This window comes from Bufo bufo, chromosome 3 (assembly GCF_905171765.1).
Source record: "Bufo bufo chromosome 3, aBufBuf1.1, whole genome shotgun sequence".
Classification (NCBI taxonomy): Eukaryota; Metazoa; Chordata; class Amphibia; order Anura; family Bufonidae; genus Bufo; species Bufo bufo.
The window spans coordinates 221018137-221031415 of record NC_053391.1 but is presented as its reverse complement, the minus strand read 5'-3'; the positions used below and the strand labels follow the sequence as shown (position 1 = coordinate 221031415).

The window sequence follows — 13279 nt, the reverse complement described above, 5'->3', positions numbered from 1 at the left end:
TAATACTGGGTCTATATCATATGAACACGTTATATAGTAGCCTATACACTATAATCAGATTGAATATGTAATACAGTATATACTGTATTATACAGTTCATACATCATATACTCCGGTATAAACTCAGCACCTTTAATCCAGGATGACTCCCAATGTAAAAGTCCTCCCAAAAGTCCCACCAATAGCAATAATTCTCTGCCAGAGTGCACTATGTGGTAAGAGTTTACCCAATAGTAATAATGTCCCTCATTTTGCCTCCAGAAGTAATTATGCCCCCATAGTGCCCCCAGTAGTAATAATCCCCACTATAATGTGTGCCTGTACAAAAAATACCTCCTTATCTGTGGCATTACAAAAAATTACCCTTTATAATGTTTGCCAGAAAATAATTCCCCCCTTGCAATGTGTGCTAGTACAAAAATGCTCCCTTATAATGTGTGGCAGTACAAAAATACCCTCATGTGTTCCGATATAAAAAATGTTCCCTTATGACGTGTGCCAGTACAAAAAAAAACCCATGCAGAAGAAATGTCCCCACCTTAGGCCTCATGCACACGACAATTGTTTTTATCGGTCCGCAAAATGGGGTTCCTTTGTTCCGTGATCCGTTTTTGTTTCCATGTGTCTTCCTTTATTTTTGGAGGACCACCAAACATAAAGGAATGTAAAAAAAAAGTCTAAGACAGGTTTGCCATGCAAATGATGGGGAAAAAAATGGACGCAGACGCACGGACGTGGATGACAATCTTGTGTGCCTCTGCGTTTTTTAGCGGTCCCATTGACTTGAATGAGTCCGCAAACCGTTTTCCGCGAAAAAAATAGGACAGGTTACATTTCTTTGACGTACTGGAACCACGAAACACGGACGCGGATGGCAAACGGTGCAATGGGTCCGCTGAAAAATGGCGCAACGGACACGGAATAAAACAACGGTTGTGTGCATGAGGCCTTGGAATGTGTGTCAGTACAAAAAAAAAACTACCCCCTTTTAGTGCCCCCTAGTACAACAAATGTCCCCACAGAGGCCCCCTTATAATGTGTGCCGGTACAAAAATGCTCCTTTTTACAGCTGCAATGTCCCTATAGTGCTTTCTCCAATTACAAAATAATAACTCCCACCATCTCCATTCTGCTGTCAGCCATAGAGTGCAAGACAGACCTCTTCTAGTCTGTGCCCTGAGCTCTATGCAGCTCGGCTCAGGCAGCGGGATAATGATGACACCGGCCTCTGATAGGCTATAGTCCTAGTTCCTGTAGCCTATCAGAGGCAATGGTGGGCCAGGGAGACGTCACTCCCATGCCCTGAGTACAGCCATGCAGTTGAATATGTAGAGATGAGCGTTTCCACAACGGAACCGCTTATTGCCCATCGCTCTTCCGCTGCCCCCCCCCCCCCCTCTTGCCTCTACCTGGTGCTTCCTGAGGCAATCGCCTCACCTCGCCTCGTGATTTAGGGTGGCAGATATTGGAATATGTAGAGAACAAGGAAGAGAGAAGCATTTTGGATTCAGCATCTTGAGACGCTGAATCCAAAAGGGCTAAATGACCTCTGCCATTAATAGCCTGTCGGATCGGTCCTGCCGCTAGTGTAAAAGTAGCCTTAGGCCTCTTTCACACGGACGAGTATTCCGCGCGGATGCGATGCGTGAGGTGAATGCATTGCACCCGCACTGAATACCGACCCATTCATTTCTATGGGGCTGTTCACATGAGCGGTGATTTTCACGCATCACTTGTACGTTGCGTGAAAATCGCAGCATGCTCTATATTCAGCGTTTTTCACGCAACGCAGGCCCCATAGAAGTGAATGGGGTTGCGTAAAAATCGCAAGCATCCGCAAGCAAGTGCGGATGCGGTGCGATTTTCACGCATGGTTGCTAGGTGACAGTCTATTCACTGTATTATTTTCCCTTATAACATGGTTATAAGGGAAAATAATAGCATTCTGAATACAGAATGCTTAGTAGGTGATCAATTGAGGGTTAAAAAAAATAAAATAATTAACTCACCTTCTCCTCTTGTTCGCGTAGCTCCCGGTCTCTTCTTTACTTCTCAAAAGATGAACTATCGGCTAGGACCTGTGGTGACGTCAGATCACATGCTCCAATCACATGGTCCATCACCACGGTGATGTACCATGTGATTGGAGCATGTGATCTGACGTCACCAAAGATCCTTTAGCCCACAGCTCATCATTAAAGAAGTAAAGAAGAGACCGGGAACTACGCGAACAAGAGGAGAAGGTGAGTTAATTTTTTCATTTTTTTTTTACCCTCAATTGATCACCTACTAAGCATTCTGTATTCAGAATGCTATTATTTTCCCTTATAACCATGTTATAAGGGAAAATAATACAATCTACACAACACCTAACCCAAGCCCGAACTTCTGTGAAGAAGTTCGGGTTTGGGTACCAAACATGCGTGATTTTTCTCACGCGAGTGCAAAACGCATTACAATGTTTTGCACTCGCGCGGAAAAATCGCGGGTGTTCCCGCAACGCACCCGCACATTTTCCAGCAACGCCTGTGTGAAAGAGGCCTAACCCTCAGTTCAGACCTGAGCGTTTTACAGCGCGTTCCTACGCGCTGTAAAACGCTCAACAAGGAGAAACCAATGCTTCCCTATGGGAATGGTTCTCACCTGGGCATTTTACAGCGCGTACGATCGCGCTGTAAAACGCCCGACGCTCAAACAAGTACATGAGCGTTTTTTTGGGCGTTGGTCGCTCGTTCCCGTACATAGACTTTCGGGAACGCGCGACAATGTGTGTTCACTTGTCTCTGTATGCGCGCTTGTAAACGCCCGTACAATCGCGCATACAGAGCGCTCCTTTCAGAACGCTCTGGTGTGAACCCAGCGTAAGACTGTCATTGGGGTGTGCTAATTTTTGCAACAGGATCTTGAATAAATTTGTTAGGCTACTTTCACACCTCTGGTTTGAGTTCGGGCAGGCTGTTCCAACACAGAACAGCCTGCTGAAATTCTCTGAATCTGGCGCTGCAGGATGCGGATGGAATGTTCACTGGCCCTATTAAGTATAATGGAGATCCGTATGCATACATTCCTCTAGATTTCGAACTTAGCAGGTGATGTCAGTGGTCAACTTTTCTTCCTAAGTAATTTCCCCCCACACTGCCCCATATAGTAATTTGCATCCACATAGTAATTTCCCCCACACTGCCACACAGTAATTTCCCCCCACACAGAAATTTCCCCCCACACTGCCCCCACACAGTAATTTCCCCCCACACAGTAATTTCCCCCCACACTGCCCCATATAGTAATTTGCCTCCACATAGTAATTTCCCCCACACTGCCCCAACACAGTAGTTTCCCCCACATAGTAATTTCCCCCCATACTGCCCCATATAGTAATTTGCCTCCATATAGTAGTTTCCACCACACAGTAATTTCCCCCCACACTGCCCCATATAGTAATTTGCCTCCACACAGTAATTTCCCCCACACTGCCCCACACAGTAATTTCCCCCCACACTGCCCCATATAGTAATTTGCCTCCACATAGTAGTTTCCCCCACACAGTAATTTCCCCCACACTGCCCCAACACAGTAGTTTCCCCCACACTGCCCCATATAGTAATTTGCCTCCACATAGTAGTTTCCACTAGGGATCGACCGATTATCGGTTTTACCGATATTATCGGCCGATATTGAGGATTTTGAACGTTATCGGTATCGGCATCTATTTTGCCGATATTCCGATAACGTATTGGGAACACAGAACGCGCTGCTCTCAGCGCGTTCTGTGTTCCCTCCGCAGCACAGGGGAGAAGGAAGCAGTGTCTCCTCCCCCTGTGATGCCGCTGCCGCCAATAGCAGGAGAGGAGACAAGAGGAGGGGAGGGGCTGTGGCCGCTGCGCCACCAATGAAGATGAGTCTTTCATTAATTCATATACAGGAGGCGGGAGCAGGATGCAGAATCACATAGCCGGCTCCCGACCTCTATGAACGGCAGCTGCAATCCGCGGTAGTTAACCCCTTAGGTGCCGCGGATCGCAGCTACCGTTCATAGGGGTCGGGAGCCGGCTAGGTGATTCTGCAGCCAGCTCCCGCCTCCTGTATATGAATGAGAGACTTATCTTCATTGGTGGCGCAGTGCGCCCCCCCCCAAGCCCCCTAGTATTAATCATTGGTGGCGCAGTGCGCTCCCGGCCCCATCCCAATAGTAAAAACATTGGTGGCGCAGTGCGCCCCCCCACCCAGTATTAATCATTGGTGGCAGTGGCCACAGGATCCCCTCTCCCCTGCTCCTCCGATCGGAGCCTCAGCAGTGTAAGTCTGGGGCTCCGATCGGTTACCATGGCAGCCAGGACGCTATTGAAGCCCTGGCTGCCATGTTCAGCTCCCTGCTGCTGTGTGCACAGAGCACAGAGCAGCAGGGACAGTGTGATCTCCTATTCACCCTGATAGAGCTCTATCAGGGTGAACAGGACAAGGGTTCTAGTCCCTAAGGGGGCTAAAAGTTAGTAAAAAAAAAAACCACAAAAATATTAAAGGGTTTCTGTCACCCCACTAAAGTGATTTTTTTTTTTTGGGCTAGTTAAATTAGTTATATAGCGATATATGAAAATATAATAGTGTTCCTTACTTTGATCCAGCAGTTTAGTCAAAAAACGAAGTTTTATCATATGCAAATTCGGTCTCTACCAGCAAGTAGGGCGTCTACTTGATGGTAGCTGCTGCAGAAATCCGCCCCCTCCTCTTGTTGATTGACAGGGCCAGCCGTGATCTCCTCCTCCGGCCAGCCCTATCGGCATTTCAAAAATTGCGCGCCCGTGTTGAATCTGCGCAGGCGCTCTGAGATGAGGAGGCTCGTCTCCTCAGAGCTCCCTCAGTGCGCCTGCGCCGATGACATCATCGAAATAGAAGACGTCATCGGCGCAGGCGCACTGAGGGAGTTCTGAGGAGACGAGCCTCCTCATCTCAGAGCGCCTGCGCAGATTCAACACGGGCGCGCGATTTTTGAAATGCCGACAGGGCTGTCCGGAGGAGGAGATCCCGGCTGGCCCTGTCAATCAACAAGAGGAGGGGGCGGATTTCTGCAGCAGCTACCAGCAAGTAGACGCCCTACTTGCTGGTAGAGACCGAATTTGCATATGATAAAACTTCGTTTTTTGACTAAACTGCTGGATCAAAGTAAGTAAACTAGTATATTTTAATATATCGCTATATAACTAATTTAACTAGCCCAAAAAAAAAAAACACTTTAGTGGGGTGACAGAAACCCTTTAAGTATAAATGAAAAAGATTTTCAAAAAAAAAAAAAAATAATAATACACGTTAACAATAAAGATTAATTTTCAGCAGATTTGTGTAGGAAAAACATTTTTTTCCTCAAAAATAAAAATACCCAGAATATCGGTATAAATTATCGGCTATCGGCCTGAAAGTTGACAAATTATCGGTATCGGCCCTAAAAAATCAATATCGGTCGATCCCTAGTTTCCACCACACAGTAATTTGCCTCCACATAGTAATTCCACCCACACTGCCCCAACACAGTAGTTTTCCCCACACTGCCCCACATAGTAATTTGCCCCCACATAGTAGTCCCCCCCATAATAATTTGGCCCCACACAGCCCCCACATAGTAATCCTTCCATAATATTTTCCCCCACATAGTAATTTGCCCTAATACAGAAGCCCTAATATAGTAATTTCCCCCCGATGTAATCGATGACTCTTCACAAATGTCCTCCTGTGTGTCCCCACCCCACATGTCCCCAAAAGCAGGCACATGAAATAAAAAAATTAAAAATTAAAATTAAAACGCTAAATACTCACCTATGTCCAGGGCTAAGCGCTTGCTCGCAGAGTAAGGCGGGATGAGGCAGGCGCGCGCACATCACAGTGCTGCGTCCCGACACAGGCACGCGATGACATCATCACGCCCGCCTGCGCTGGGAATTCACTAAGGCCTCTTTCACACGGGCGTTGCGGGAAAATGTGCGGGTGCGTTGCGGGAACACCCGCGATTTTTCCGCGTGAGTGCAAAACATTGTAATGCGTTTTGCACTCGCGTGAGAAAAATCGTGCATGTTTGGTACCCAAACCCGAACTTCTTCACAGAAGTTCGGGCTTGGGATCGGTGTTCTGTAGATTGTATTATTTTCCCTTATAACATGGTTATAAGGGAAAATAATAGCATTCTGAATACAGAATGCATAGTAAAATAGCGCTGGAGGGGTTAAAAAAAAATAAAAAAATGTTTAAAGGGCTTCTGTCACCCCACTAAAGTGATTTTTTTTTTTAGGGCTAGTTAAATTAGTTATATTGCGATATATGAAAATATAATTGTGTTACTTACTTTGATCCAGCAGTTTATTCAAAAAACAAAGTTTTATCATATGTAAATTCGGTCTCTACCAGCAAGTAGGGCGTCTACTTGCTGGTAGCTGCTGCAGAAATCCGCCCCCTCCTTCTGTTGATTGACAGGGCCAGCCGGGATCTCCTCCTCCGGACAGCCCTGTCGGCATTTCAAAAATCACGCGCCTGTGTTGATTCGGCGCAGGCGCTCTGAGATGAGGAGGCTCGTCTCCTCAGCACTCCCTCAGTGCGCCTGCGCCGATGACGTCTTCTATTTCGGTGATGTCATCGGCGCAGGCGCACTGAGGGAGTTCTGAGGAGACGAGCCTCCTCATCTCAGAGCGCCTGCGCCGAATCAACACAGGCGCGCGATTTTTGAAATGCCGACAGGGCTGGCCGGAGGAGGAGATCACGGCTGGCCCTGTCAATCAACACGACGAGGGGGCGGATTTCTGCAGCAGCTACCAGCAAGTAGCCGCCCTACTTGCTGGTAGAGACCGAATTTACATATGATAAAACTTCGTTTTTTGAATAAACTGCTGGATCAAAGTAAGTAACACAATTATATTTTCATATATCGCAATATAACTAATTTAACTAGCCCTAAAAAAAAAAATCACTTTAGTGGGGTGACAGAAGCCCTTTAACTCACCTTAGTCCACTTGATAGCGCAGCCGGCATCTGCTTCTGTATTCTTTCTTTAGGACCTGGGTAAAGGACCTTTGATGACGTCACTCCGGTCATCACATGGTACGTCACATAATCTTTTACCATGGTGAATCACCATGGTAAAAGATCATGTGACATACCATGTGATGACCGGAGTGACGTCATCAAAGGTCCTGTAACTGTATTTAATGCTCACCATAGGTCCTTCAACAAAGGAGACACAAGGAGATGCCGGGCTACGCGAGCAAGTGGATTAAGGTGAGTTAAATTATTTTTTATTTTTTTAACCCCTCCAGCGCTATTTTACTTTGCATTCTGTATTCAGAATGCTATTATTTTCCCTTATAACCATGTTATAAGGGAAAATAATAATGATCGGGTCTCCATCCCGATCGTCTCCTAGCAACCGTGCGTGAAAATGGCACCGCATCCGCACTTGCTTGCGGATGCTTGCGATTTTCACGCAACCCCATTTACTTCTATGGGGCCTGCGTTGCGTGAAAAACGCAGAATATAGAGCATGCTGCGATTTTCACGCAACGCATAAGTGATGCGTGAAAATCACTGCTCATGTGAACAGCCCCATAGAAATGAATGGGTCAGGATTCAGTGCGGGTGCAATGCGTTCAACTCACGCATCGCATCCGCGCGGAATACTCGTCCATGTGAAAGGGGCCTAACGCATAGGCCTCAGGCCTACTAGGTGATTGGCGGCGGGGCAGGGAACTATGTGCCGTGCCCAGCTGCCCCGAACGCCCCTATTGTAATCCTGCACTGTGAATAGCTGTTGTCAAAAAATATGATATACTCTCCTGTATGTAGCAGTCACATATAATATACTCTCTTGTATGTAGCAGTCACATATGATATACTCTCCTGTACGTAGCAGTCACATATGATATACTCTCCTGTATGTAGCAGTCACATATGATATACTCTCCTGTACGTAGCAGTCACATATGATATACTCTCCTGTATGTAGCAGTCACATATGATATACTCTCTTGTATGTAGCAGTCACATATGATATACTCTCCTGTATGTAGCAGTCACATATGATATACTCTCCTGTATGTAGCAGTCACATATGATATACTCTCCTGTATGTAGCAGTCACATATGATATACGTTATGTAGCAGTCACATATGATATACGTTATGTAGCAGTCACATATGATATGCTCTCCTGTATGTAGCAGTCACATATGATGTACTCTCCTGTAGGTAGCAGTCACATATGATATACTCTCCTGTACATAGCAGTCACATATGATATACTCTCCTGTATGTAGCAGTCACATATGATATACTCTCCTGTACATAGCAGTCACATATGATATACTCTCCTGTATGTAGCAGTCACATATGATATACTCTCCTGTATGTAGCAGTCACATATGATATGCTCTCCTGTATGTAGAAGTCACATATGATGTACTCTCCTGTATGTAGCAGTCACATATGATATACTCTCCTGTATGTAGCAGTCACATATGATATACTCTCCTGTATGATGCAGTCACATATGATATGCTCTCCTGTACATAGCAGTCACATATGATATACTCCTGTATGAAGCAGTCACATATGATATACTCCTGTATGAAGCAGTCACATATGATATACTCTCCTGTATGAAGCAGTCACATATGATATACTCTCCTGTATGTAGCAGTCACATATGATATACTCTCCTGTATGTAGAAGTCACATATGATATACTCTCCTGTATGATGCAGTCACATATGATATGCTCTCCTGTACATAGCAGTCACATATGATATACTCCTGTATGAAGCAGTCACATATGATATACTCCTGTATGAAGCAGTCACATATGATATACTCTCCTGTATGAAGCAGTCACATATGATATACTCCTGTATGAAGCAGTCACATATGATATACTCCTGTATGAAGCAGTCACATATGATATACTCTCCTGTATGTAGCAGTCACATATGATATACTCTCCTGTATGTAGCAGTCACATATGATATACTCTCCTGTATGTAGCAGTCACATATGATATGCTCTCCTGTACATAGCAGTCACATATGATATACTCCTGTATGAAGCAGTCACATATGATATACTCTCCTGTATGAAGCAGTCACATATGATATACTCCTGTATGAAGCAGTCACATATGATATACTCTCCTGTATGAAGCAGTCACATATGATATACTCCTGTATGAAGCAGTCACATATGATATACTCTCCTGTATGTAGCAGTCACATATGATATGCTCTCCTGTACATAGCAGTCACATATGATATGCTCTCCTGTACATAGCAGTCACATACTACAGCTCAGAAATAAGATCACTCACCTATTAATGCTCTCTTCAGCAGCTGCCTCTCATCAGGTGTAAACTTCACTTCTGCCACCCCTGGCCCCTGCCAGCTGACCTGGCTGCTAGGAAGAGTGTAGGTCCTCACAAGCAGCGCTGCCACCAATATGCCCACTCCAAAGAGCAGCAGTCCGAGCAGGGTACCCCCTACCCCTCTCCAGCGGGCTCTAGACATCCTAGCTACCAGGCTGCCTCCCTTCACAGTCATAAACACTGGCTGCAAAGCACCCCGGGAAACGTAGTCAAGAGCTCAGGTCCTCCTGTCAACCACGTGACTGCAAGAGGGGCGTGCACACTGAGCTGTGGCATGTGGGTGGCTAGATGAGGTCCTCCCTCTGGAGTTTGAAGTCTGGGCAATTCCAGGAAGAGCAAGCTATAGAATAGAGTGGGTAAAGGAGGTCCTCCTATTATCTCTCCATGTGCCAACCGCCCACAGTTCCCTTTTCTACTCATGGCTCATTATACCTCAGAATAGTACCTAATGCCTCACTGATTCTCATACCTCAAAGTGCCACATTATACCTGACCTGCACCTCATACCTATGTACTGCAGACAACAACCCCTAATACCTCATGTACCTCACACAGTGACAGTAATTGATAACTGACCACATACACCTGAACTCACTGCATCTATTATACCTTACATCAGTACACTGCTGTATATACTTTCTATATATACACACTGCATCTATTATACCTTGTACTTCACATATCGGTACACTGCTGTATATCCAATATACCTGTACACACTGCATCTATTATACCTTAAGTTACATCAGTACACTGCTGTATATACTTTATATATGTACACACTGCATCTATTATACCTTGTACTTCACATATCAGTACACTGCTGTATATTAAATATACCTGTACACACTGCATCTATTATACCTTACATCAGTACACTGCTATATATACTTTCTATATATACACACTGCATCTATTATACCTTGTACTTCACATATCAGTACACTGCTGTATATTCAATATACCTGTACACACTGCATCTATTATACCTTACATCAGTACACTGCTGTATATACTTTCTATATATACACACTGCATCTATTATACCTTGTACTTCACATAGTACACTGCTGTATATCCAATATACCTGTACACACTGCATCTATTATACCTTACATCAGTACACTGCTGTATATACTTTCTATATGTACACACTGCATCTATTATACCTTGTACTCCACATATCAGTACACTGCTGTATATACTATATACCTGTACACACTGCATCTATTATGCCTTACGTCAGTACACTGCTGTATATACTTTCTATATATACACACTGCATCTATTATACCTTGTACTTCACATATCGGTACACTGCTGTATATCCAATATACCTGTACACACTGCATCTATTATACCCAGGGCCGGTGCAAGGATTTTTGCCAACCTAAGCAAAGCTACATTTTGGCGCCCCACCCCCCTAACACTTGGGGGCCCTGTATATATGCATTTTGTCCTCTGTATATATTCCATAATCATTTGTTTTTTTTTCTCTCAGGCTATGAGCTGAGCGCAGTGATTGGCCAGCGCTACAGCATGGGAGAGACGCCGGCAGGTTCCACTGGGTGGAGCCTAACATGTGAAGATACCGGAGGCTATACCGGGCGAACGGAGCGGCGCCCAGGGATAACAGTAAGTGCAGGGAGATCCCTGGGCACCGCTCTACATGTCTGTATACTTAGTTTAGATTTTTTAATCTAGTGAAAGGTCCTCTTTAAACACATAAAAAAAGGCACAGAAGGGGGATTGGAAGGGGAGGTCCTGACCCCTCCACATGTTCCAGTAATGCGCATGTGAGGTGGCATGCAAATTAAAATAATATTTATATAAGAGTTACTAGTAGGTAAAACATTGGTGGTCTAAGTGGTTTGTGCAAAGAAATCCCCCAAAAAATAGTTTTAATCAATGGAGTGGTGTCCGGCTGAGAGATAAAGCCGGAACACATCGCTCTGCTGGGTGCGGTCGCATGACTACAGCAGCGGTCACGTGACCGCTCAGTAACCCAGCAACCAGACGCTACTCCTCCTGCCCATTTAGAATGTATGGGCGGGCGGGATGAGGATCCCATCTGTGTATATCAGTGCGGAGCAGGGCCGTCTTTAATATTGATTGGACCCTGGGCAAAAATTTACTTGGGCCCCCTGGATCCCGCCTTCCCACACCTTAGCAGGCAATCACACCCTCCACCACAAAACACACACAAAAAATCCACACATCTGGTAGAGTACAGTGAATGACTGTAAATACTTCCAGTTCTGAAGACTCCAGCGGCTCGGGATCAGTGCTCTGGGCAGCTGGGCTCAGGCTGGAAGTGGGCACCGCTCTGCAGGAAGGAGACCAGGGCTCGGCTCACCCTAGTGTTACAGTGCACCCCAGCACCCCACAGTATGCAGTATAGCACCCTATAGTATACAGCACCACACAGTATGCAGTATAGCACCCTATAGTATACAGCACCACACAGTATTCAGTATAGCACCCCACACTATACAGTACCCTACAGTATATAGTAGAGCAGTATAGCAGCCCACAGTATACAGCACCCCACAGTATACAACACCTCACAGTATACAGTAGAGCAGTATAGCACCTCACCGTATACAGCACCCCAAACTATACACGATACAGCACCCCACACTATACAGTACAGCAGTATAGCACTCCACACTATACAGCACCCACAGTATACAGCCCCCCACACTATACAGGCCCCCCCACAGTATACAGGCTCCCACACAGTATACAGGCTCCCACACAGTATACAGCCCCCCACACAGTATACAGGCCCCCCCACAGTATACAGGCCCCCACAGTATACAGGCTCCCACACAGTATACAGCCCCCCACACAGTATACAGGCCCCCACAGTATACAGGCCCCCCATAGTATACAGGCCCCCCACAGTATACAGGCCCCCACAGTATACAGGCCCCCACAGTATACAGGCCCCCCACAGTATACAGCCCCCCCCCACAGTATACAGGCCCCCACAGTATACAGCCCCCCACACAGTATACAGCCCTTCACACAGTATACAGCCCCCCACACAGTATACAGGCCCCCCACAGTATACAGGCCCCCACACTATACAACACCCCACTATACAGGGAGTGCAGAATTATTAGGCAAGTTGTATTTTTGAGGATTAATTTTATTATTGAACAACAACCATGTTCTCAATGAACCCAAAAAACTCATTAATATCAAAGCTGAATATTTTTGGAAGTAGTTTTTAGTTTGTTTTTAGTTTTAGCTATTTTAGGGGGATATCTGTGTGTGCAGGTGACTATTACTGTGCATAATTATTAGGCAACTTAACAAAAAACAAATATATACCCATTTCAATTATTTATTTTTACCAGTGAAACCAATATAACATCTCAACATTCACAAATATACATTTCTGACATTCAAAAAACAAAAACAAATCAGTGACCAATATAGCCACCTTTCTTTGCAAGGACACTCAAAAGCCTGCCATCCATGGATTCTGTCAGTGTTTTGATCTGTTCACCATCAACATTGCGTGCAGCAGCAACCACAGCCTCCCAGACACTGTTCAGAGAGGTGTACTGTTTTCCCTCCTTGTAAATCTCACATTTGATGATGGACCACAGGTTCTCAATGGGGTTCAGATCAGGTGAACAAGGAGGCCATGTCATTAGATTTTCTTCTTTTATACCCTTTCTTGCCAGCCACGCTGTGGAGTACTTGGACGCGTGTGATGGAGCATTGTCCTGCATGAAAATCATGTTTTTCTTGAAGGATGCAGACTTCTTCCTGTACCACTGCTTGAAGAAGGTGTCTTCCAGAAACTGGCAGTAGGACTGGGAGTTGAGCTTGACTCCATCCTCAACCCGAAAAGGCCCCACAAGCTCATCTTTGATG

General features: G+C 45.4%; 1 protein-coding gene and 1 long non-coding RNA gene across 2 annotated transcripts in view; one reads left to right on the top strand and one right to left on the bottom strand.

The window, feature by feature from the left end:
* The window catches only part of LOC120995014 (N-fatty-acyl-amino acid synthase/hydrolase PM20D1-like), a 112213-nt gene extending 102578 nt beyond the window's left edge, over positions 1 to 9635 (bottom strand). The window contains 1 exon segment of the mRNA XM_040423965.1: positions 9335 to 9635. Coding sequence (XP_040279899.1) covers positions 9335 to 9563 — 229 coding nt within the window. The 5' untranslated portion in view covers positions 9564 to 9635.
* Positions 7811 to 8368, top strand: LOC120995018. Its single transcript, XR_005777515.1, has 2 exons — positions 7811 to 8132; positions 8224 to 8368. It is a non-coding gene; the product is annotated as an uncharacterized LOC120995018 (long non-coding RNA).
* Positions 9636 to 13279: the final 3644 nt, after the last annotated feature.